General features: G+C 47.6%; 1 protein-coding gene across 18 annotated transcripts in view; it reads left to right on the forward strand.

Moving 5' to 3' along the window:
• Positions 1–25,801, forward strand: part of LOC137306476 (neurexin-2-like) — a 1,403,359-nt gene that overhangs the window by 816,741 nt on the left and 560,817 nt on the right. The window contains exon 1 of one of the 18 annotated variants that reach the window (XM_067975736.1): positions 15,913–16,918. The exons of the other annotated variants lie outside the window; for them this stretch is intronic. Within the exon in view, the coding sequence (XP_067831837.1) occupies positions 16,705–16,918 (214 nt within the window). The 5' untranslated portion in view covers positions 15,913–16,704. Of the gene's footprint in view, positions 1–15,912; positions 16,919–25,801 lie in introns of those variants that run through there. 18 annotated transcript variants of the gene reach the window in all.

Consider the following 25,801-nt stretch of genomic DNA (forward strand, 5'->3'; position numbering starts at 1 on the left):
TGCTGTGACTGTGTTTGTGGTCTGTTTCTATCCTGGAGTTTGCTGTGAGTGTGTTTCTGGTCTGTTCATCTCCTGAAGTTTGCTGTGACTGTGTTTCTGGTCTGCTGATATCCTGGAGTTTGCTGTGAGTGTGTTTCTGTTCTGTTTCTATCCTGAGTTTGCTGTGACTGTGTTTGTGGTCTGTTTATATCCTGGATTTTGCTGTGAGTGTGTTTATGGTCTGTTTTTATCCTGGAGTTTGCTGTGACTGTGTTTGTGGTCTGTTTATATCCTAGAGTTTGCTGTGACTGTGTTTCTGGTCTGTTTATATCATGGAGTTTGCTGTGAGTGTGTTTCTGGTCTGTTTATATCCTGGAGTTTGCTGTGAGTGTGTTTGTGGTCTGTTTATATCTTGGAGTTTGCTGTGAATTTGTTTGTAGCCTGTTTATATCCTGGAGTTTGCTGTGAGTATGTTTCTGTTCTGATTATATCATGGAGTTTGCTGTGAGTGTGTTTGTGGTCTGTTTATATCATGGAGTTTGCTGTGAGTGTGTTTCTGGTCTGTTTATATCCTGGAGTTTGCTGTGACTGTGTTTCTGGTCTGTTTATATCCTGGAGTTTGCTGTGACTGTGTTTATGGTCTGTTTATATCATGGAGTTTGTTGTGTCTGTGTTTGTGGTTTGTTTATATCCTGGATTTTGCTGTGAGTGTGTTTGTGGTTTGTTTTTATCCTGGATTTTGCTGTGACTGTGTTTGTGGTCTGCTTATATCCTGGAGTTTGCTGTGACTGTGTTTGTGGTCTGTTTTTATCCTGGAGTTTGCTGTGAGTGTGTTTTTTGTCTGTTTATATCCTGGTGTTTGCTGTGAATGTGTTTGTGGTCTGTTCATATCCTGGTGTTTGCTGTAAGTGTGTTTCTGGTCTGTTTACATCCTGGAGTTTGCTGTGAGTGTGTTTGTGGTCTGTTTATATCCTGGAGTTTGCTGTGAGTGTGTTTGTGGTCTGTTTATATCATGGAGTTTGCTGTGAGTGTGTTTGTGGTCTGTTTATATCATGGAGTTTGCTGTGATTGTGTTTATGGTCTGTTTATGTCCTGGAGTTTGTTGTGTCCGTGTTTGTGGTTTGTTTATATCCTGGATTTTGCTGTGACTGTGTTTGTGGTCTGTTTCTATCCTGGAGTTTGCTGTGATTGTGTTTGTGGTCTGTTTATATCCTGGAGTTTGCTGTGAATGTGTTTCTGGTCTGTTGATATCGTGGAGTTCCCTTTGACTGTGCTTTCGGTCTTTTTATATCCTGTAGTGTGTTTCGTGATTCCTGATTTCTGCTATTTGTGGCTTTTGAAGTAGCGCAGCATCATTTCCCAACATAAAAATTCTAAATGATTACAGCCCATTAATGTATTGCAGATTTCTCTGAACTCTCGAATGTCCCGTTGCTTCTGTACATTCAGCCGAGCTCTCCCCATACTGCTCCTCAATGGAAATGTACTGAAACCCACCTCTGAGTCTGTTCCACAGGCTGGTTCAGTGACACAGATCAGGAGGAATAATAAACACAATGGAAGAGACAAGATATTCATTTTTGGGCGGCTCACTGGCCGAAAGTGTTGGCTGCCCGTCTGTTCCTGCCGATGGGAGGCCTGAGTGAATTAAAGGGCCGGGCCTCTGTCCTTTGTGACCGATGGGCTGCTCTACCTGAGCAGGCGTCCCACTGAGAACCACACCAACCCGCAGGTAGGCCCAGTGGGGGATCGGGGGGCGGGCGGTGGGCGGTGCAGGGTGGGTGGGGGGTGGCGGAGTGGAGAGAGAAAGCCTGGTCCAGCAGCAAGCTTGCAGTATTTTTATGAGGCTTGCTGCTCCTTGCTCCACTGAAATATAACCCAGAAACTTTTTCTTTAAGAAAGATCTCTCATTTATACAGTGCCTTTCACGAACTCAGGACATCCCAAAGCGCTTCACAGCCAAAGCAGCGTAAAGAGGCCTGAAACAGGCACCCAAGGAAAGGCCACTTTAAAAATGGCTGTGGCCAGATTGTCGGTGTCAATGGAGCAGTGAGTCTGCTGACCCCATTTTGAGCCCATTGCTGCCCCGTTAATGGCTATTTGGCCAAGTTAAGATTTGCCCCAGAGCCTTAGAGAGATGCTGGTGTGAGATACAGAGAGGAGTGGGAGAGGGAGGGACAGGAGCAGGCAAGAGATAGAGAGAGCAGACCGGCAAGACAGAGAATGATTGGCAGAAACACAGAGAAGACAGATTGAGAGCGCAGAAAAAAAATAGACACAGACAGAGTTAGAGAAAAGGGAGGGAAGGGGGCAGAGGCACACAGAAAGGTGAGTGATAGAGGTACAAGAGTGGGGTACAGAGATAAGGAGAGAGGTGGAGGAGGGAGCAATGGAAACAAACGGAAAGAGTCAGATAGCAAAACAGCCAGAGAATGAGAGAGAATAACAGGTAAGAGAGGGAGAGGAAGAGGGACAGACAGTGAGAGAATGTGAAAATGAGTAACAGTTAAGAGACAGAGGGACAGAAAAAGAATGAAAGAGAATAACATGGAAAAAGATAATGAGAAAGAGAGAAAGTGTGAGAGGAAGTGGGTCAGTAAGATAGGGAAAAGGCAGAGACAAAAGCAATAGTGACTGAGAGAGAATGAAAGAAAAGGGCTGATGGAAAGCATGAGGATAGCATGTAATACAGAGGGCACTGAGGTTGTACTCTCGCCTCTGAGTCAGAAGGTCATGGGTTCGAGCCCCATTCAGAGACTTGAGCGCATAATCGAGGCCAACACTCCCAATGCCAGTACTGAGGGAGTGCCACACTGTCAGAGGTGCCGTCGTTCGGATGAGACGTTAAACCGAGGCCTTCTCTGCCTGTTCAAGTGAGGAGGAAAGATCCCATGGCACTATTGGAAGAAGAGCATGAAAGTTCTCCTGGGGTCCTGGCCATTATTTATCAACTAGCATCACTTGAAGCACATTATCTGATCAATTATCTCATTCCTATTTGTGGGACTTTGCTGTGCATGAATTGGCTGTAGAGTTTCCCTACATTACAACAGTGACTACACTTCAAAAGTACTTAATTGGCTGTGAAGAACTTAGGGACGTTCTGAGGACATGAAAGACGCGATATAAATATGAGTTCTTTCTTTCTTTCTTTAAATAGAAAGAGACAGAGAAGGAGAGGGTTGATGAGGGTAGTGCGGTTGATGTCATGTATACGGACTTTCAAAAGGCATTTGATAAAGTATCACACAATAGACTTGTGAGCAAAATTGAAGCCCATAGGATTACAGGGGCATTTGCTGCGTGGATACAAAATTGGGCAAGGGACAGAAAGCAGAGAGTATTGGTGAACGGTTGTTTTTCAGACTGGAGGGAAGTATACATTGGTGTTCCCCAGGAGTCAGTATTAGGACCACTGCTCTTTTTGATATGTATTAATGACCTGGAATTGGGTATAGAGGGTATAATTTCAAAGTTTGCAGATGACACGAAACTCGGAAATGTAGTAAACAATGTGGAGGAGAGTAACAGACTTCAGGAGGATATAGACAGACTGGTGAAATGGGCAGACACATGGCAGATGAAATTTAACACAGAGAAGTGTGAAGTGATTAATTTTGGTATGAAGAATGAGGAGAGACAATCTGAACTAAATGGTACAATTTTAAAAGGGGTGCAGGAACAGAGAGACCTTGGGGGGTGTGTGTACACAAGTCTTTGAAGATGGCAGGACAAGTTACAAAGGCTGTTAAAAAAGCATTTGGAATCATGGGCTTTATTAATAGAGGCATAGAGTAGAAAGGCAAGGAAGTTATGCTAAACCTTTATAAATCACTGGTTCGGCCTCAGCTGGAGTATTGTGTCCAATTCTGGGCACCACACTTTAGGAAGGATGTCAAGGCCTTGGAGAGGGTGCAGAAGAGATTTACTGGAATGGTACCAGGGATGAGGGACTTCAGTTGTGTGGAGAGACTGGAGAAGCTGGGATTGTTCTCCTTAGAGCAGAGAAGGTTAAGGGGAGATTTGATAGAGGTGTTCAAAATCATGAAGGGTTTTGATAGAGTAAATAAAGAGAAACTGATTCTGACAGCAGAAGGGTCGGTAACCAGAGGGTACAGATTTATGGTAATTGGCAAAAGAACCAGTGGCGACATGAATTTTAAAAAATGTTATGCAGTGAGTTGTTCTGATCTGGAATGCGCTGCCTGAAAGGGCGGTGGGAGCAGATTCAATAATAACTTTCAAAAGGAAATTAGATAAATACTTGAAGGGGAAAAATTTGCAGGGCTACGGGGAAAGAGCAGGGGGGAGTGGGACTAATTGGAGAGCTCTATCAAAGAGCTGGCGCAGGCATGATGGGCAGAATGGCCTCCTGCTGTGCTGTATCATTGTATGATTCTATGAGAGACACAGAGAATGAGAGAAAGAATAAGACAAAGGCGTGAGAGACAGAATGAGGAAATAAGAGATAGAAACAGACAGAGATGACATTTTGAAGATTAAATGCCTATATACAGAGAGGCATTCTTAATTGAATTAAAGATAAAGGATTTCCATTGTCTGTAACATTTCTTCCTCCTCAAGTCTCAAAGGCTGCTGGGTAACAGAAGGTTGGAAGTTTAATTTGCATATGAATCCAGCATCAACAACAGGGCTACTAATATCACAGCTTAATCACATCTCATTACAATAATTCAGAGCAAGATATCCCAGGATAATTTTACTTTTACAAAAAAACGTAAATACAAAAGAGAAAAAAAAGATAGTTAGACAGGAACAATAATTATTGTGCTATGGAAGTAATTCCAGTCATAAAATTGCAGAATTCTTGTTTATTCAGTAAAATCACTCACTGTGTAACTGTACGGCGTTCCTGTTTATTCAGCGGGGTAAGGGTCACTCGCTGTGTAACTGTACGGAGTCACTGTTTATTCAGCAGGGTAAGGGTCACTCACTGTGTAACTGTACGGAGTCACTGTTTATTCAGGGTGAGGGTCACTCACTGTGTATCTGTACGGAGTCACTGTTTATTCAGCAGGGTAAGGGTCACTCACTGTGTAACTGTACGGAGTCACTGTTTATTCAGGGTGAGGGTCACTCACTGTGTAACTGTACGGAGTCACTGTTTATTCAGCAGGGTAAGGGTCACTCACTGTGTAACTGTACGGAGTCACTGTTTATTCAGCAGGGTAAGGGTCACTCGCTGTGTAACTGTACGGCGTTCCTGTTTATTCAGGGTGAGGGTCACTCACTGTGTAACTGTACGGCGTTCCTGTTTATTCAGCGGGGTAAGGGTCACTCGCTGTGTAACTGTACGGAGTCACTGTTTATTCAGCGGGGTAAGGGTCACTCACTGTGTAACTGTACGGAGTCACTGTTTATTCAGCAGGGTAAGGGTCACTCGCTGTGTAACTGTACGGAGTCACTGTTTATTCAGGGTGAGGGTCACTCACTGTGTAACTGTACGGAGTCACTGTTTATTCAGCGGGGTAAGGGTCACTCACTGTGTAACTGTACGGAGTCACTGTTTATTCAGCGGGGTAAGGGTCACTCCCTGTGTAACTGTACGGAGTCACTGTTTATTCAGCGGGGTAAGGGTCACTCCCTGTGTAACTGTACGGAGTCACTGTTTATTCAGCGGGGTAAGGGTCACTCCCTGTGTAACTGTACGGAGTCACTGTTTATTCAGCGGGGTAAGGGTCACTCCCTGTGTAACTGTACGGAGTCACTGTTTATTCAGCAGGGTAAGGGTCACTCACTGTGTAACTGTACGGAGTCACTGTTTATTCAGCGGGGTAAGGGTCACTCCCTGTGTAACTGTACGGCGTTCCTGTTTATTCAGCGGGGTAAGGGTCACTCACTGTGTAACTGTACGGAGTCACTGTTTATTCAGCGGGGTAAGGGTCACTCACTGTGTAACTGTACGGAGTCACTGTTTATTCAGCGGGGTAAGGGTCACTCACTGTGTAACTGTATGGAGTCACTGTTTATTCAGCGGGGTAAGGGTCACTCACTGTGTAACTGTACGGAGTCACTGTTTATTCAGCGGGGTAAGGGTCACTCACTGTGTAACTGTACGGAGTCACTGTTTATTCAGCAGGGTAAGGGTCACTCTCTGTGTAACTGTACGGAGTCACTGTTTATTCAGCGGGGTAAGGGTCACTCCCTGTGTAACTGTACGGAGTCACTGTTTATTCAGCAGGGGAAGGGTCACTCCCTGTGTAACTGTACGGAGTCACTGTTTAGTCAGCAGGGTAAGGGTCACTCACTGTGTAACTGTACGGAGTCAATGTTTATTCAGCAGGGTAAGGGTCACTCACTGTGTAACTGTATGGAGTTCCTGTTTATTCAGCAGGGTAAGGGTCACTCACTGTGTAACTGTTCGGAGTTCCTGTTTATTCAGCAGGGTAAGGGTCACTCACTGTGTAACTGTACGGAGTCACTGTTTATTCAGGAGGGTAAGGGTCACTCACTGTGTAACTGCACGGATTGTAAACAATTTTACAACACCAAGTTATAGTCCAGCAATTTTATTTTAAATTCACAAGCTTTCGGAGATTTTCTCCTTCCTCAGGCAAATGTTTCAAGATCTCCTTGAAGCCTACGCATTTATACATATTGAACAATAATACATGGTGTTTACAGACTGCCCCTGCAACTGCCCGTTGCCAAGGCAATCACCGTGTTCAGACAGAGAGGTGTTACCTGCAGAACCTCCGTTACCCCACCGTTACCCCACCAGCGAACAAATGTTATCTGTTTTTAATATAATGGGTCATTTGCTGGCTCTCTCTGCCTTCCGGATGTTTCTGCCTCTCTCTGTGTTTTTTTTTCTCTGTTTTTTTTCCCTGTTTGTTTTTTTGTTGAATGTGTATTCGGAGGTTCTGCAGGTAACACCTCTCTGTCTGAACACGGTGATTGCCTTGGCAACGGGCAGTTGCAGGGGCAGTCTGTAAACACCATGTATTATTGTTCAATATGTATAAATGCGTAGGCTTCAAGGAGATCTTGAAACATTTGCCTGAGGAAGGAGAAAATCTCCGAAAGCTTGTGAATTTAAAATAAAATTGCTGGACTATAACTTGGTGTTGTAAAATTGTTTACAATTGTCAACCCCAGTCCATCACCGGCATCTCCACATCATAACTGCACGGAGTCACTGTTTATTCAGCAGGGTAAGGGTCACTCACTGTGTAACTGTATGGAGTCACTGTTTATTCAGGAGGGTAAGGGTCACTCACTGTGTAACTGTATGGAGTCACTGTTTATTCAGGAGGGTAAGGGTCACTCACTGTGTAACTGTACAGCGTCCCTGTTTATTCAGCGGGGTAAGGGTCACTCACTGTGTAACTGTTCGGAGTTCCTGTTTATTCAGCAGGCTAAGGGTCACTCACTGTGTAATTGTACGGAGTCACTGTTTATTCAGCAGGGTAAGGGTCACTCACTGTGTAACTGTACGGAATCACTGTTTATTCAGCAGGGTAAGGGTCACTCGCTGTGTAACTGTACGGAATCACTGTTTATTCAGCAGGGTAAGGGTCACTCGCTGTGTAACTGTACGGAGTTCCTGTTTATTCAGCAGGGTAAGGGTCACTCACTGTGTAACTGTACGGAGTCACTGTTTATTCAGCGGGGTAAGGGTCACTCACTGTGTAACTTTACGGAGTTCCTGTTTATTCAGCAGGGTAAGGGTCACTCACTGTGTAACTGTAGGGAGTTTCTGTTTATTCAGCAGGGTAAGGGTCACTCGCTGTGTAACTGTACGGCGTTCCTGTTTATTCAGCAGGGTAAGGGTCACTCACTGTGTAACTGTACGGCGTTCCTGTTTATTCAGCAGGGTAAGGGTCACTCACTGTGTAACTGTACGGAGTCACTGTTTATTCAGCGGGGTAAGGGTCACTCACTGTGTAACTGTACGGAGTTCCTGTTTATTCAGGAGGGTAAGGGTCACTCACTGTGTAACTGTAGGGAGTTCCTGTTTATTCAGCAGGGTAAGGGTCACTCACTGTGTAACTGTACAGAGTTCCTGTTTATTCAGGAGGGTAAGGGTCACTCACTGTGTAACTGTAGGGAGTTCCTGTTTATTCAGCAGGGTAAGGGTCACTTGCTTTGTAACTGTTCGGAGTTCCTGTTTATTCAGCAGGGTCAGGGTCACTCAATATGTAACTGTACAGAGTTCCTGTTTATTCAGGAGGGTTAGGGTCACTCACTGTGTAACTGTAGGGAGTTCCTGTTTATTCAGCAGGGTAAGGGTCACTCACTGTGTAACTGTAGGGAGTTCCTGTTTATTCAGCAGGGTAAGGGTCACTTGCTTTGTAACTGTTCGGAGTTCCTGTTTATTCAGCAGGGTCAGGGTCACTCAATATGTAACTGTACAGAGTTCCTGTTTATTCAGGAGGGTTAGGGTCACTCACTGTGTAACTGTAGGGAGTTCCTGTTTATTCAGCAGGGTAAGGGTCACTCACTGTGTAAATGTACAGAGTTCCTGTTTATTCAGCAGGGTAAGGGCCACTTAATGTGTAAATGTACAGAATTCCTGTTTATTTAGGGTAAGGATCCCTCACTCTGCAACTGTACAGAGTTCTTGTTTAATCAGCAGAGTCAGGGTCACTCGGTGTAATTATACAGAGTCCCTGTTTATTCAGCAGTGTAAGGGTTAGTCACTGTGTAACTGTACGGCGTCACTGTTTATTCAGCAGTGTAAGGGTTAGTCACTGTGTAACTGTATGGAGTTCCTGTTTATTCAGGAGGGTAAGGGTCACTCACTGTGTAACTGTATGGAGTCCCTGTTTATTCAGCAGCGTAAGGGTTAGTCACTGTGTAACTGTATGGAGTTCCTGTTTATTCAGGAGGGTAAGAGTCATTCATTGTGTAACTGTACGGAGTAACTGTTTATTCAGCAGGGTAAGAGTCACTCACTGTGTAACTGTACGGATTCCTGGTTGTTGAGCAGGGTAAGAGTCACTCCATCATAAGGTCAGAAACGGGGATGTTCACTGATGACTGCACAGTGTTCAGTTCCATTCGCAACCCCTCAAATAATGAAGCAGTCCGAGCCCGCATGCAGCAAGACCTGGACAACATCCAGGCTTGGGCTGATAAATGGCAAGTAACATTCGCGCCAGACAAGTGCCAGGCAATGACCATTTCCAACAAGAGAGAGTCTAACCACCTCCCATTGACATTCAACGGCCTCACCATTGCCGAATCCCCCACCATCAACATTCTGGGGGTCACCATTGACCAGAAACTTAACTGGACCAGCCACATAAATACTGTGGCTACAAGAGCAGGTCAGAGGCTGGGTATTCTGCAGCGAGTGACTCACCTCCTGACTCCCCAAAGCCTTTCCACCATCTACAAGGCACAAGTCAGGAGTGTGATGGAATACTCTCCACTTGCCTGGATGAGTGCAGCTCCAACAACACTCAAGAAGCTTGACACCATCCAGGACAAATCAGCTCGCTTGATTGGCACCCCATCCACCACCCTAAACATTCACTCCCTTCACCACCGGCGCACAGTGGCTGCAGTGTGCACCATCCACAGGATGCACTGCAGCAACTCGCCAAGGCTTCTTCGACAGCACCTCCCAAACCCGCGACCTCTTCCACCTAGAAGGACAAGAGCAGCAGGCACATGGGAACAACACCACCTGCACGTTCCCCTCCAAGTCTCACACCATCCCGACTTGGAAATATATCGCCGTTCCTTCATCGTCGCTGGGTCAAAATCCTGGAACTCCCTTCCTAACAACACTGTGGGAGAACCTTCACCACACGGACTGCAGCGGTTCAAGAAGGCGGCTCACCACCACCTTCTCAAGGGCAATTAGGGATGGGCAATAAATGCCCCCACATCCCATGAACAAATAAAAAGAAACTGTACGGATTCCTGGTTGTTGAGCAGGGTAAGGGTCATTCATTGTGTTACTGTATAGAGTTCCAGTTTATTCAGCACGGTCAGGATTATTTGTTAACTGTGCAGGCTTGCTGTTTATACTGTACAGTGATGGTTAACACACAGGAGTTGTTTCCAGCAGCAATCCCTGGTCATTATTTGCTTTGTTCTCCTGCTGATAACTCCTAGAATGTCACCAGATATTGTTCTTTGGAGCCCGCCCGTTTTTATTGTGCCTCATTCACAAAATGGTAGTTGACAACATTGAGAGAAAACTGCAGACATGAGCTAAGTTTGGTACCATGCAGGAGATATATTTAACCCTCTATGGATTGCAGCAATATGAAAAATAGAACAGATTTGTCATTGTAGCAGTTTATTTAGGGTATCTGCAGGGAGTAGCATACTGTTCCAGTTTCGTCCAGTACCTTTGTGTTGTGTTCTTTGCCTTTTGTGGATTTTAGTAACATCTAATTTTTGTGAATTTTTTGCCCATAATTTCAGGCACCCGGTGTCCTATCAAACACTCCCAGGGCAGGTACAGCACGGGTTAGATACAGAGTGAAACTCCCTCTACACTGTCCCATCAAACACTCCCAGGACAGGTACAGCACGGGTTAGATACAGAGTAAAACTCCCTCTACACTGTCCCATCAAACACTCCCAGGGCAGGTACAGCACGGGTTAGATACAGAGTAAAGCTCCCTCTACACTGTCCCATCAAACACTCCCAGGGCAGGTACAGCACGGGTTAGATACAGAGTAAAACTCCCTCTACACTGTCCCATCAAACACTCCCAGGGCAGGTACAGCACGGGTTAGATACAGAGTAAAACTCCCTCTACACTGTCCCATCAAACACTCCCAGGGCAGGTACAGCACGGGTTAGATACAGAGTAAAGCTCCCTCTACACTGTCCCATCAAACACTCCCAGGGCAGGTACAACACGGGTTAGATACAGAGTAAAGCTCCCTCTACACTGTCCCATCAAACACTCCCAGGGCAGGTACAGCACGGGTTAGATACAGAGTAAAGCTCCCTCTACACTGTCCCATCAAACACTCCCAGGGCAGGTACAGCACGGGTTAGATACAGAGTAAAACTCCCTCTACACTGTCCCATCAAACACTCCCAGGGCAGGTACAGCACGGGTTAGATACAGAGTAAAGCTCCCTCTACACTGTCCCATCAAACACTCCCAGGGCAGGTACAACACGGGTTAGATACAGAGTAAAACTCCCTCTACACTGTCCCATCAAACACTCCCAGGGCAGGTACAGCACGGGTTAGATACAGAGTAAAGCTCCCTCTACACTGTCCAATCAAACACTCCCAGGACAGGTACAGCACGGGTTAGATACAGAGTAAAACTCCCTCTACACTGTCCCATCAAACACTCCCAGGGCAGGTACAGCACGGGTTAGATGCAGAGTAAAACTCCCTCTACACTGTCCCATCAAACACTCCCAGGGCAGGTACAGCACGGGTTAGATACAGAGTAAAGCTCCCTCTACACTGTCCCATCAAACACTCCCAGGGCAGGTACAGCATTGGTTAGATACAGAGTAAAGCTCCCTCAACACTGTCCCGTCAAACACTCCCAGGACAGGTACAGCATGGGTTAGATACAGAGTAAAGCTCCCTCAACACTGTCCCGTCAAATACTCCCAAAGCAGGTACAGCACGGGTTAGATAGAGAGTAAAGCTCCCTCTACACTGTCCCATCAAATACTCCCAGAGCAGGTACAGCACGGGTTAGATACAGAGTAAAGCTCCCTCTACACTGTCCCATCAAACACTCCCAGGACAGGTACAGCACGGGTTAGATACAGAGTAAAGCTCCCTCTACACTATCCCATCAAACACTCCCAGGACAGGTACAGCACGGGTTAGATACAGAGTAAAGCTCCCTCTACACTGTCCCATCAAACACTCCCAGGACAGGTACAGGGTTAGATACAGAGTAAAGCTCCCTCTACACTGTCCCATCAAACACTCCCAGGACAGGTACAGCACGGGTTAGATACAGAGTAAAACTCCCTCTACACTGTCCCATCAAACACTCCCAGGGCAGGTACAGCACGGGTTAGATACAGAGTAAAGCTCCCTCTACACTGTCCCATCAAACACTCCCAGGGCAGGTACAACACGGGTTAGATACAGAGTAAAGCTCCCTCTACACTGTCCCATCAAACACTCCCAGGGCAGGTACAGCACGGGTTAGATACAGAGTAAAGCTCCCTCTACACTGTCCCATCAAACACTCCCAGGGCAGGTACAGCACGGGTTAGATACAGAGTAAAACTCCCTCTACACTGTCCCATCAAACACTCCCAGGGCAGGTACAGCACGGGTTAGATACAGAGTAAAGCTCCCTCTACACTGTCCCATCAAACACTCCCAGGGCAGGTACAACACGGGTTAGATACAGAGTAAAACTCCCTCTACACTGTCCCATCAAACACTCCCAGGGCAGGTACAGCACGGGTTAGATACAGAGTAAAGCTCCCTCTACACTGTCCAATCAAACACTCCCAGGACAGGTACAGCACGGGTTAGATACAGAGTAAAACTCCCTCTACACTGTCCCATCAAACACTCCCAGGGCAGGTACAGCACGGGTTAGATGCAGAGTAAAACTCCCTCTACACTGTCCCATCAAACACTCCCAGGGCAGGTACAGCACGGGTTAGATACAGAGTAAAGCTCCCTCTACACTGTCCCATCAAACACTCCCAGGGCAGGTACAGCATGGGTTAGATACAGAGTAAAGCTCCCTCAACACTGTCCCGTCAAACACTCCCAGGACAGGTACAGCATGGGTTAGATACAGAGTAAAGCTCCCTCAACACTGTCCCGTCAAATACTCCCAAAGCAGGTACAGCACGGGTTAGATAGAGAGTAAAGCTCCCTCTACACTGTCCCATCAAATACTCCCAGAGCAGGTACAGCACGGGTTAGATACAGAGTAAAGCTCCCTCTACACTGTCCCATCAAACACTCCCAGGACAGGTACAGCACGGGTTAGATACAGAGTAAAGCTCCCTCTACACTATCCCATCAAACACTCCCAGGACAGGTACAGCACGGGTTAGATACAGAGTAAAGCTCCCTCTACACTGTCCCATCAAACACTCCCAGGACAGGTACAGGGTTAGATACAGAGTAAAGCTCCCTCTACACTGTCCCATCAAACACTCCCAGGACAGGTACAGCACGGGTTAGATACAGAGTAAAGCTCCCTCTACACTGTCCCATCAAACACTCCCAGGACAGGTACAGGGTTAGATACAGAGTAAAGCTCTCTCTACACTGTCCCATCAAACACTCCCAGGGCAGGTTCAGCATGGGTTAGATACAGAGTAAAGCTCCCTCTACACTGCCTAATAATGTGCCTCAGCCCCAACCTCAGAAGAACATATCTTATTGTATCAGTTGTTGGAGTTATGCGGCAGTGATAGACACCAATGTGATTTGGCACATTGAAACCAAGGTTTCACCCAACACTGACAGAAAGCAACAATTACAGATTCACTGTGGAGAGACGATAGACACGGAGGTGGAATTTATTTTGTTTCTAGAATTGAGTTGACCATGCAGCTCCTGAGCAAGGAGAATAAAATAAAGCTTTTCACGATAGAAAAAAACAGATTTGTTCTCAACTCTTGTCACAGGACAACGTTCCTTTTCTCATGGCTGCTAATTTTCGCCCAACAAAGCCCTCAGATTTGAAGCACGCAGCGCCGTTACTGCATTCAGGAGATTTTGTAGTGGCTTCCATTGCTTTGCAAGGTACCAAACAGTACGTAACAGAACATTCCACTGGTGGGCCAACTTCCTCCCCTTTATATTCTAGCCCTCTAGTTATAAATGTTAGCCTTTTTGATTATTTTTTTGTACCCGACTGCTACATTTTAGTGATCTGTGTGAGTGGGCCCCTAAATCAGATCAACAAAATTCAGTACCTGACAGAAAGTTTGGTTTATTTAGAAGACCCTCTTTAGCATTCGTAGAGTTAACTGCCATTTTCTTTTTGCTGGTGAAAAGGTTTCTGGCCTCGTGCAGAGTCCCCGAGGGGTTTCACTTGAATTCTCCGCTGGCTTTTGGCCTTCCTCTCCTGGAAGTGCCAACTCTTGTGTTCCACTGTTTTGTGGACACAGTGACACCCCTCTGGCACATTACCCCAGATGCCCATCCTTCACACTGGACAGTGAGTGACAGCAGATTATACGACTGTGGGGGGGGGGAGGGGGGCATTGCTGCCGATCGGAACCTCAGCTCCCCCTCCTTCCCCCCCCCCCCCCGTCAAAATCTATCTACATGCAGTTTCCCGCAGGGGTCAGTGCAGAGCAATCTTGAGCCAGAACATTGGCTGATATTGTACCCTTTCCCCTTTTCAGTCGTCTAGGGCGCACCGTAGGGGCAATGGTCGAGCCCTTGCCGCCTGCCTCTGGCTGAGGTCAGCTAACAACCAGACTGGGGGAGGGGGGTTTGAGCTCGGGACAACAACAACTCGCATTAATACAGCGACTTTAATGTAATAAAAACGAACCAAGGCACTTCACAGGAGCGATTATCAAGACAAAATTTGACACCGAGCCACATAAGGAGATATTAGGACAGGGCTTGGTCAAAGAGGTGGGTTTTAAAGAGCATCTTAAAGGAGGAGGGAGAGAGGTGGAGAGGTTTAGGGACATCCCCGGGTTTGTGTCGGTACCACAACAGCGATTCACACGGGGTTACTGGGCTGCTTGTTGTGCCAGCTGTCAGTCGGCACAAGGTGTACCATACGCAGCCACGCTGAGAAAAGGCCGATCGGACGAACCGCGTGCTTCTTCACCCAGAGGGCAGTCAAAATGTGGAACTCGCGACGGTAAGTAGTTGAGGAGAATAGCATAGACGCATTTAAGGGGAAGCTCGATAAACACCTGAGGGGAGAAAGGAGTAGAAGGGTACGCTGATCAGGTGAGATGAAAGGGGTGGGAGGAGGCTCGTCTGGAGCATAAACACCGGCATGGACCAGTTGGGCCGAATGGCCTGTTTCTGCACTGTAAAATTCTATGTAATTCCAAGAGGAATCAAAAAAGATCTCAGCTGGAACGAAACACCTTCAGCAGTTCAAAGGAGAAAAGCCCGGGTGGGTGGGGGGAGCAGCACCTACGAACACGCACACCGAGGCTTAGCTGTCGAAACAGCGCGTATTTATTTTACGCTCTCAATTATTTATTGGCTCTCCGGGAAAGACCATAAGGCAGAGCAAAGCAAGTCGTTGCAATATAGATCCTTTCTCGTTCCTTTTTGGTCTCAGTTATATTATCCTTCCCCCCTCTACTTTGTTTTACAATAGGCTAGTCCTCTGCAGCATACCCCAGTGATTTCCACTTTGTAGGTTACTGAATGCTGGCTGGTTTTAACTCCGCTCTTGCTTCTATTCTTGGTTAAATCTTTTTTTTTCTCTTCCCCCCGCTCTCTTTTTCTCTCTCTCTCTCTCTCTCTGATCTTCCTCTATCTCTGTCTCTCTTTTCTTTTCCCCTCAATTCTTTTCCTCCTCCCCATCTTCCCCCCCCTCCTCCTCCTCCTCCTCCTTTCCACCCCCACCAAAAAAAAACAGAAGGGAAAAAAAAATAAATATATATATTTTAAAAAATTGGCTCGAGCTGACAGTCTGCAGTTGTGCCTTGGAAGAGGAATATCGCTCAAGCCCTGGGACTTTGTGAAATCAGATGCCTGCGTTTTACAACTGAGAGAGACAGAGAGGAGAGATTCAGAGGTCCTCTTGCATTTGAGAAGAGTGAGAGTGTGCTCTTGGATCGTTCAGCTGTCATCTTGGGTTTGAGAAAAGGGGGGGAAAGAGATTGCCCTGTTCTTCAGAGATGTCCTCTTGGTTTTAAACAGCGACGAGCCTTCTCCCCCCAACCTGTGTGTGTGTGTGGACTGCTTGGAGGGAGACTTTTTTTTTCCTCCTTGGACTGCAAAAAAAAGAGGGGATTTATTCCTGAAAGGACTTCTAAGGACTGCAAAAAAAAAGAGGGGGATTTATTCCTGAAAGGGCTTCTAAGGACTGCAAAAAAAAAGAGGGGGATTTATTCCTGAAAAGGCTCCTAAAGACTGCAAAAAAAGGGGATTTATTCCTGAAAGGATTCCTTAGGACTGCAAAAAAGGAGGGGGATTTATTCCTGAATGGGCTCCCGAGGACTGCAAAAAAAGAGGGGGATTTATTCCTGAAAAGGCTCCCAAGGACTGCAAAAAAAAGGGGGATTTATTCTTGAAAAGGCTCCTAAGGACTGCAAAAAAAGGGGGATTTATTCCTGAAAGGATTCCTAAGGACTGCAAAAAAAAAAGGGGATTTATTCCTGAAAGGATTCCTAAGGACTGCAAAAAAAAAAGGGGGATTTATTCCTGAAAGGATTCCTAAGGAGTGCAAAAAGAAAAGAGGGGGATTTATTCCTGAAAAGGCTGCTGAGGACTTGTGCTGGCTTTTATTTTTTGTGAGAGGAGGCAAGCCTGGATTCGGAGACTGGTGCGACCTACCTGGCGATGGACAGATAAACTCCACGGTGCAGAGAGAGAGAGAGAGAGAGAGGGGGAAAAAAAAAACACACACAAACAAAAAAAAAAGAGAAGAGAAGCTTTTGTGTGTGTGTGAGAGAGTGAGTGTGCGGAGAGGAGGAGATGCTTCGCTCGGCGACGGGATAGCCCTTGAAGTGTAGCAAAAAAAAAATAAAACAAAAAAGATACCCCAGAGAGAGAGAGAGAGGAGAGGAGAGAGGGGGAGAAAGTTGGATACAGCTGTGTTGCCATGGTTACCGTGGCAACATGAAGCCATGCCGTCCGGCGGGACTCGCACCTGCGCTATGCTCTGGGCGGCGGCGGCCCGGTGGGCGCTCCCCGTGCTCCTCCTGAGCGCCGGCGGGACTTGGGCGGCCGCCCGCGTCTCCTCCAGCCTCAGCACCTCTCACCACGTCCACCACTTCCACAGCAAGCACTTCTCGGTGCCCATCGCCATCCACCGGTCGGCGGTGTCAGCAAGAGGCCACGGTAAGCTCGCTACTCACCACCCACCCCATCCTTTGTCTTTGTCTCGGTTGAGTGGTTGGGCCCGGGGGGGTGTGTGGGTGGGGGGAATCTGTCTTTGAGGGTGGGGGCAAAAAAACAAAAGCCACTTCCCAACTCCCCCCCCCCCCCCCCCCAGACCAGGCGGTGACCACCCTTCCCCACACCACACCAAAACAGCCCCAATATCATCCAGGAGCAGTTCTTGGTTTAGGGTTGCCAACTCTTGCTTGGTCATCACCCCTACTGCTTCCTCCCAGTCAAACAGCTATTCCCCCCCCCCCCCCCTCCACTTAATAAACGAACCTGTGCAAAGAAAATGAATAAAACACACTTTTTTTAATGCCTCCCCCCGCTATGATTTTTTTTGCTGGGTTTGCCGGCAGCACTGGTCAGGAGATTAATCGTCAATTCCTGGAGACTCCAGGACAATCCCGGAGCGTCGGCCGACCCGAGTCGGCCGTAATCCCGGAGCGTCGGCCGTAATCCCGGAGCGTCGGCCGTAATCCCGGAGCGTCGGCCGACCCGAGTCGGACGTAATCCCGGAGCGTCGGACGTAATCCCGGAGCGTCGGCCGACCCGAGTCGGACGTAATCCCGGAGCGTCGGCCGACCCGAGTCGGACGTATCCCTGGAGGTTTCATCACACCATCTCCAGCCTCCAACCGCCCCTGCCCAGTCAAACAGCATTTTTTTCCTTTGCCCCCCCCCCCCATTTCCAATATTTCGATAACTAAGAATCGAAAGTGTTCAAAGAAAAATTGGCTTTCAAAAGGGAATTGGATATATAATTGAAAAGGAAAGACGTGCAGGGCTATTGGGAAGTGGCAGGGGGAGCAGAACTAATTGGATAGCTCTTTCAAAGAGCTGGCACAGGCACGATGGGCCGAATGGCCTCCTCGTGTATCATTCTATCGTTCTATGAAAAAAATCTTTTTCTTTTCATGGCCCCTGTGATTTTTCTCCCTGTGTTTTGCTCGCAGCAGTGGCCAGGAGATTAATCTTCAATTCCTGGAGAGTCCAGGACAATCCTGGAGGGTTGGCAACCCTAGTGCGGGGCGCGGGGAGGTGGGGTGGGCGGTGATCCGAAGTGGATCTGCTCAAACCCAATTCACGTCGGACTTATCCAGCCATTGGGGGGGGGAAGAGAATCATTCCTACATCTCTGGCTGAATTGAAAGCCCAGGTCACAGAGGTGAAAGGGCAGGGCTACCAACCTGTCGTCGCTGTTGTTCGGGGGGTCGAGTCTCTGCCGCAGAACCGGAAAAGAAGTCGCCAGCTGCAGAATGGAACAATAGCACACGCAGAGCTTTCAAGCAAAGACTCTGGGCTAGCTGAAAGGATCCCTGACTGCAGATCGATGCATAGCACATCTCCACTATTTTTAATGATCATTCTCTTACCCACCCCCCCCCCCAGCTGCTGATTAATGTTGCTGCCCTTCTCTCTGTTTCTCCATTGCAAATTTACATTCTAACACAGAATCAGGCCATTCGGCCCAACTAGTCCGTGTTGGTGTCTATCCTCCACACATGCAGTGGTCCCAATCCCTTGTGCCCGCCCGGCTCCCATAGCTCATTATCTTCCCCCTAGCTAACTCTTGGTCTGTGGCACAGGGAACTGTAGAGCTGGGCTGGGATTTTGGACTGTGGTAATGGGCAGTGATCTAACCAGTGATCTAACCTAATCTTAAATGTTGACGTGGTCTCTGCTTCAGTAACTAAATGCAGCTGTGCCTTGCACAGTCCTTGCAACCCTCTGTAGTTCAGAGATTCTTTAGCATGATGATGTGTAATGCAACGGGACGTTTTAAAGGGATGAGCACTGTACTGTACATTGTCGAACTCCCCTCGAGTACTGACACAAAGTGGTCGTGAGGGGAGGGAGGGAGAGATGGTGGAGGAGGAGGAGGAGGAGGAGGAGGAGGAGGAGGAGGAGGGAAGGGCAGATGTGTTGACAGACCTTCGAACTTTCAGTTCAGCCTTGTGAAGCTACACTTTCCGGGGGCTGCAGGTACCTCCTCCATAAGGACTCCGCACTATGTCCTCCAATGCAGCCATCAGGTCCCTCCACACCGTGGCCAGCTTTGAGAACGTCAACTGTGGAAACATTTTGCACTGAAAAGCTCACTTGTCATCTGCTAATCCATTGTCAGTCCGAAGCAATTCCGATACGCATGATGATTAGGATAAATTAATTTTTTAACGGCAGCATTAATATTTATGTGTAATGCAGTGTATTCATGCAACAGAGCCATTAATGGGAGTAAACCAGAACTGTTCCTTGATTATATTGGGCTGCTTTGGTGTGGGGAAGGATGTGGGTTTATTTATGTTTGATAGTTGTGTGCAGGGGGAGAGGGCCCAGCTGCTGTGTTCATGCTCCGAGCAGTTTGATCGAAGTGCGAGGAGGGAGGGAAGGCTCGTTGTGCATCGACTGTGATTTTCATGTTGAAGTGAAGAGGGCTGGAATATTAGAGTGAATGTGCGTGTGTTTGTGAGAGAGCGAAGGGATAGGGGGGCGGGGGTGTGAGTGAGGCAGAAATATAGCTAGCTGACTCTTGGTCTGTGGCATAGGGAACTGTAGAGCTGGGCTGGGATTTTGGTCTGTGGTAATGGGCAGTGAGCAGGGTGGGTGTCAGTCTGTGATAATGGACAGGGAGTGGTATAGCCCAGTATTACTCTGTGCTAATGGGCAGGGAACAGTGCAGTCCAGTATTACTCTGTGCTAATGGGCAGGGAACGGTGCAGTCCAGTATTACTCTGTGCTAATAGGCAGGGAATGGTGTAGTCCAGTATTACTCTGTGCTAATAGGCAGGGAATGGTGTAGTCCAGTATTACTCTGTGCTAATGGGCAGGGAACGGTGCAGTCCAGTATTACTCTGTGCTAATAGGCAGGGAATGGTGTAGTCCAGTATTACTCTGTGCTAATGGGCAGGGAATGGTGTAGTCCAGTATTACTCTGTGCTAATGGGCAGGGAATGGTGTAGTCCAGTATTACTCTGTGCTAATGGGCAGGGAATGGTGTCGTCCAGTATTACTCTGTGCTAATGGGCAGGGAACGGTGTAGTCCAGTATTACTGCTAATGGGCAGGGAATGGTGTAGTCCAGTATTACTCTGTGCTAATGGGCAGGGAATGGTGTAGCCCGGTATTACTCTGTGGTAATGGGCAGGGAACGGTGTAGCCCAGTATTACTCTGTGCTAATAGGCAGGGGATGGTGTAGTCCAGTATTACTGCTAATGGGCAGGGAGCGGTGTAGCCCGGTATTACTCTGTGGTAATGGGCAGGGAACGGTGTAGCCCGGTATTACTCTGTGGTAATGGGCAGGGAACGGTGTAGTCCAGTATTACTGCTAATGGGCAGGGAACGGTGTAGTCCAGTATTACTCTATGGTAAGGGCAGGTGGCAGTCTAGCCCAGTATTACAATGTGATAATGGGCAGTGTGTGGTGTAGTCCGGTATTACTCTGTGGTAATGGGCAGCGTGCGGTGTAGCCCAGTACCCAGTATTACTCTGTGGTAATGGGCAGCGTGCGGTGTAGCCAGTATTACTATGTGCTAATGGGCAGGGAGTGGTGTAGTCCAGTATTACTCTGTGCTAATTGGCAGGGTGGTGTAGCTCAGTATTACTTTGTGCTAATGGGCAGGGTGCGGTGTAGTCCAGTATTACTCTGTGCTAATGGGCAGGGAATGGTGTAGCCCAATGTTACTCTGTGGTAATGGGCAGCGAACGTTGTAGTCCATTGTTACTCTGTGGTAATGGGCAGCGTGCAGTGTAGTCCAGTATTATTCTGTGGTAATGGGCAGGGCTGGTAGAGCATGGGTTAGATACAGAATAAAGCTCCATCTACACCAAGAACATAAGAAAGAAATAGGAGTAGGCCATACAGCCTCTCGAGCCTGCTTCGCCATTCAGTTAGATCATGACTGATCTTTGACCTCAACTCCACTTTCCCACCCGATCCCATCAAACACTCACAGGACAAGTACAGCACGGGTTAGATACAGAGTAAAGCTCCCTCTACACTGTCCCATCAAACACTCCCAGGGCAGGTACAGCACGGGTTAGATACAGAGTAAAGCTCCCTCTACACTGTCCCATCAAACACTCCCAGGGCAGGTACAGCATGGGTTAGATACAGAGTAAAGCTCCCTCTACACTGTCCCATCAAACACTCCCAGGGCAGGTACGGCACGGGTTAGATACAGAGTAAAGCTCCCTCTACACTGTCCCATCAAACACTCCCAGGGCAGGTACAGCACGGGTTAGATACAGAGTAAAGCTCCCTCTACACTGTCCTATCAAACACTCCCAGGGCAGGTACAGCACGGGTTAGATACAGAGTAAAGCTCCCTCTACACTATCCCATCAATATACCCTAATACGTTGTGATATTTTTCCATTTCCCACAACAACTGTTCTGTGACCCCTACGAGTAACATTGTCAATTAGAGCTGAATTAGTGTCTGTTTACACTATGGATCCAAGCTCATGGGTAACCGGATTGAGACAGGGAGGCTCAGAATGAGGATTAGTGCTGGAAGATTGAAGGGGGAAGTCCGAAGGAATGTTTTCACACAAGGTTCTGAGAACATGGCATACTTTACTACAAGATGCCTTTGGGGCAGAAATCAGAACATCATTTAAAAGGGAGTTGGATAAATATTTGAAAAGACAGCAACAGAATTCAGCCAAAGGGAGAGTGGAGAGCTGCAGTTGAAGAGATAGTAGTGGCGCAACGGGCCAAATGGCCTCCTTCTGTGATTTAATTTCCATGAGATGTTGCAGGAAGGAAATTGAGTGTGTGGGATGCTCAGGGTGAACAAGAGAGAAAGGTTGAGTGGAGCCATGCTGACAGTGGTGTCGATATAAGAGGGACGAGAAAGATTGCAAGGGAAGGCACATATTTCTCTTAGTTCCTGTGTCAGATTGTACGAGAGCTGCGATTCCACAGTCACTGCTGAGGACTGTGCAAATGCTTCGAGCCGGAGTGACTGCAGACACCAGCGTAAACACAGATATCAACCCACTCCAAAATGGTGCCGGCCTGTGACAGTGAATACTCTATAGATAGATGGTACATGCTGTCGAATTCCCTGGATATTCCATTATATTCTATTAATGTCACTTTCATCTAGGGCTTCAGTGTGTTAATTGTACACAGCCATGAATCGCAGCATTTAATCCAATGTGTTTAATTTGTCTTCAGAAGCAGAGCTGCCAAAAGCACAGCCACAACCTGAAGATATTAATTGGTTCGCAGAACGCAGCTTATTATTAGAGCCTTCACCAGGCTAGTTTGGGCTGACAGCGTAGACAAGCCTCTCGTGGCACCATAGGCAGATCCTGACTCTCCTGCCATGGCAGCGGGCAAGGTTTGGCAAATCAAGGGGAAGCGGGTTACAAGTGCCAACTTATACCCCGAATACCGAGGGTGCGGGCAAAACGTTTCTCCCCCCCCCTTCCGTTTTCTCCCGGTTTCCCCAGAGAACACTCATTCTACATCTCAACAGTGACTGCACTTCCAAAAAAAATAGTGCTTCATCGGCTGTAAACTGCTTTGGGACGTCCTGAGGTCGTGAAAGGCGCTGTATGAATGCAAGTTTGTTTTTTTTCAGTTATTGCTAGGGTTAAGACCGGCTCAGCACAGACCAGGCACGACCCTCGGACCGTCCTGCTCTGTACAGCTCAGGATCACACCCGGGTGCTACATCCGCCCAATGTGCAAGCTTGTGTATTTTTCCTTAAGTTAGCCCACAAGGACTAAAAGAAGGAGATGATACATGAATTCCGCAGGCACTTTTGTGAACAGTGCCTTGTCCAAGTGGGGGCGGGGGACAAATTGTGTGTTTGGCACTTTACCATCGTGTGTTCTGTTCACAATCACCAGCGGTAATGTAAAGTGCAGTCGCAGAAGGGGCAACAGTACAACGTGCCCGTACCCAAGGGACAATTTTATTTCAAACCACTGAGGCCGTGATTCAGCAAACTGCAAATTCCTTGAACGAAGCCCCTTTTACGGATCAAAGATCTCGTCTTTCGGATGAGACGTTAAACCGAGGCCCCGTCTGCCCCTCTCAGGTGGACGTAAAAGATGCCACGGCCGCTATTGGAAGACGAGCAGGGGAGTTCTCCCCTGGGCCAATATTTATCCCTCAACCAGCACCTAAAACTGATGATCTGCTTGGTTATGTCCCCCCCCATGGTTGAATTGCCTGCTGATACTCGCTGTCTCACATGAGGAATGGTTGACAGTCGTCCAGCCCCGTGTAACCATACCCCAGTGAGGAGTCAACACCTGTGGGAGAGGAGACAATTGGAATTAGTTTTTAAAATCTAACTTATTTAGGCCTGTCACGGCCTGGAGCGTATCTGTGATGCTCCTTGCTTGAGTTAATGTGCTAAGTACGGATATTAATATGTATTTAGAATCTTGTTAAAATTATATTGCCTGTATGTCTCAATAGAAGTTTAAAGAAATGATCCAGTTTTAGGACTGGCGACTGAACGGTGACAGGGACTGAGGGGGAGAGAAGAGAGTCAAAGGCCCCTCTCACTCTAGCAGAATAAATTATGCAAATAAGAGACTGCTGTATAACAGTAAAAGCATTCAATGACCCATACTGCCACACGACCCTGCTTACTACATTACCTTTCCTACATAACAACAGTAACTACACTTCAAAAGTACTTCATTCACTGTAAAGTCAATGTCAGAGTGTCAGCCTTGGCTCAGTGGGTCTCTCTCTTTTTCTCCTCTGAGTCAGAAGGTCGTGGGTTCGAGCCTCACTCCAGAGACTCGAGCCCCATAATCCAGGCCGACACTCCCAGTGCCAGTACTGAGGGAGCGCTGCACTGTCGGAGGTGCCGTCTTTCGAATGAGACTTTAAACCGAGGCCCCGTCTGCCCCTCTCAGGTGGACGTAAAAGATCCCACGGCCACTATTGGAAGAAGAGCAGGGGGAGTTCTCCCCAGTGTCCTCGGCCAATATTTATCCCTCAACCAACATCACTAAAACAGATTATCTGCTCATTATCACATTGCTGTTTGTGGGATCTTGCTGTGCGCAAATTGGCTGCCACGTTTCCTACATTACAACAGTGACTACGCTTCAAAAATACCTCATTGGCTGTAAAGCGCTTTGGGATGTCCTGAGGCCGTGAAAGGCTCTGTATAAATGCAAGTCTGTCTTTCTTCACTGAATTCAGATCCAGGATGACACCCTTGTAAAAACATGTGCTGAGCCAGTCAATTCTTTGAGGTTGCACTGTATCTGTTTGAGATTGATCACGTAATTTGCAGAGTCAGGCACTATCTGATTTCAGATCAGTGCAGTTATGATCCAACATGACAGGCATTCTCAATAAACGTTCCCTTTAAGGATTAATCCTGCTAAGTGGGTAAATTGTGAATTGCAAAGCCATGCTGACTGGAAGGTCCCGGGGTTCATTTGCAATCTGTGCTGAGTTAGGCTGTCTTCGCGGGGCCAGGAGATGCGATGCTTCAATGGACCAGAGTGGGGAAATAATCAGCCGGGGTTCCTGGTCCTGTCCCCGTCCATTCCCCCCCAACCTCCGCTGGAAAGTGCATCCACGTGGGCATTGGGAGAGGACAGGACTGGGATTCCGCTGTGATGCCCGCCTTGTTCGAATAGCCAGCATTCACCGTCATGAAGGTACGGGCACTTAGGCAAGGTCCCGGAGAGCTGCTGCTGCCTGAGGAGCGAAGCCTCCAGCCAGAGACAGCAACATCTGAAAAGAAGGGGAGGAAAGTACATAGAATGTACAGCACAGAAACAGGCCATTCGGTGTTTACGCTCCACATGAGCCCACCCCCCCAACCTACTTCGTCTAACCCTATTAACATACCCTTCTATTCCTTTCTCCCTCATGTGTTTATCTAGCTTCCCCTTAAATGTATCTGTGCTATTCGCCTCAACTACTCCTTGTGGGAGCGAGTTCCACATTCTCACCACTTTTGGCAAATTGACCAGATCTACAGGGGAGAGCAATCCCCAGGGCTGGCTGTTACCAACCAGTCATTTACCTTTTCACTGATCAACAGCAAGCATCTCAGTGTAAAGCAGCAAAAGCACTTGACAGAAGCTGGAGGCAATGTCTTGGATGCTACAGTCTTAGTCACAGGGTATAATTATCAATTGAGCCTCCCACTGCAGATACACTTTTAATAAATACTTTTCTTGATCCTGAAAAGCATTATGACACTTTGCTTTTTATTTTAGAAATGAACTCTACGAGATTATTGAAGGAGGCATTTGCAACACCTGCCCTCGTGTCTGTCTAAATCGAAGCACTTCTGGTTAGTCAGTCACACAAGAGCAGAGCTGCAGTGGGAGGGAGCCAGTTTGTTAGTCACATATCGGAAGGTCGGAGCTTGGCAGGGTTAGTTGGTCAGCCATGTAGTTCGAGGACTGGCACTGTTGTGTAGGGGGCCTCACAATGAGAGGACTGCCCTTTGCTGAGGTCAGTCAGTCAGTCACACAGTCATGGAAGCGCACTGTATGGGGTTAGTTGGTCAGCTGGAGTTCTTGACAGTGCTGTCATGGGGGTCAGTCAGTGCCACATGGAGGTCAGTCACACAGTGTGAGGCTATATTGTCATTTGGTTAGTTGGTTGTTTGCTCACACATTGAGAAGTTGCACTGTAGTTAGGTTGGTTATTTGGCCAGTCACACAGCGACAGGCTGCGTTAGTTGGTCAGTCACACAGGACCTGTGTTGAACAGCAGCAGCAGAATGAAGTGTGAAATCCAAGAAGCCATGTTTTCTTCTATTGAGAAACTAATGTGAAGGGCCAGTGTCTATAAGGCGGGGCGCCACCAAGGGTGAAATGAGAAGAAAGTTCAAG

Source organism: Heptranchias perlo, chromosome 43 (genome assembly GCF_035084215.1).
Source record: "Heptranchias perlo isolate sHepPer1 chromosome 43, sHepPer1.hap1, whole genome shotgun sequence".
Taxonomy (NCBI): domain Eukaryota; kingdom Metazoa; phylum Chordata; class Chondrichthyes; order Hexanchiformes; family Hexanchidae; genus Heptranchias; species Heptranchias perlo.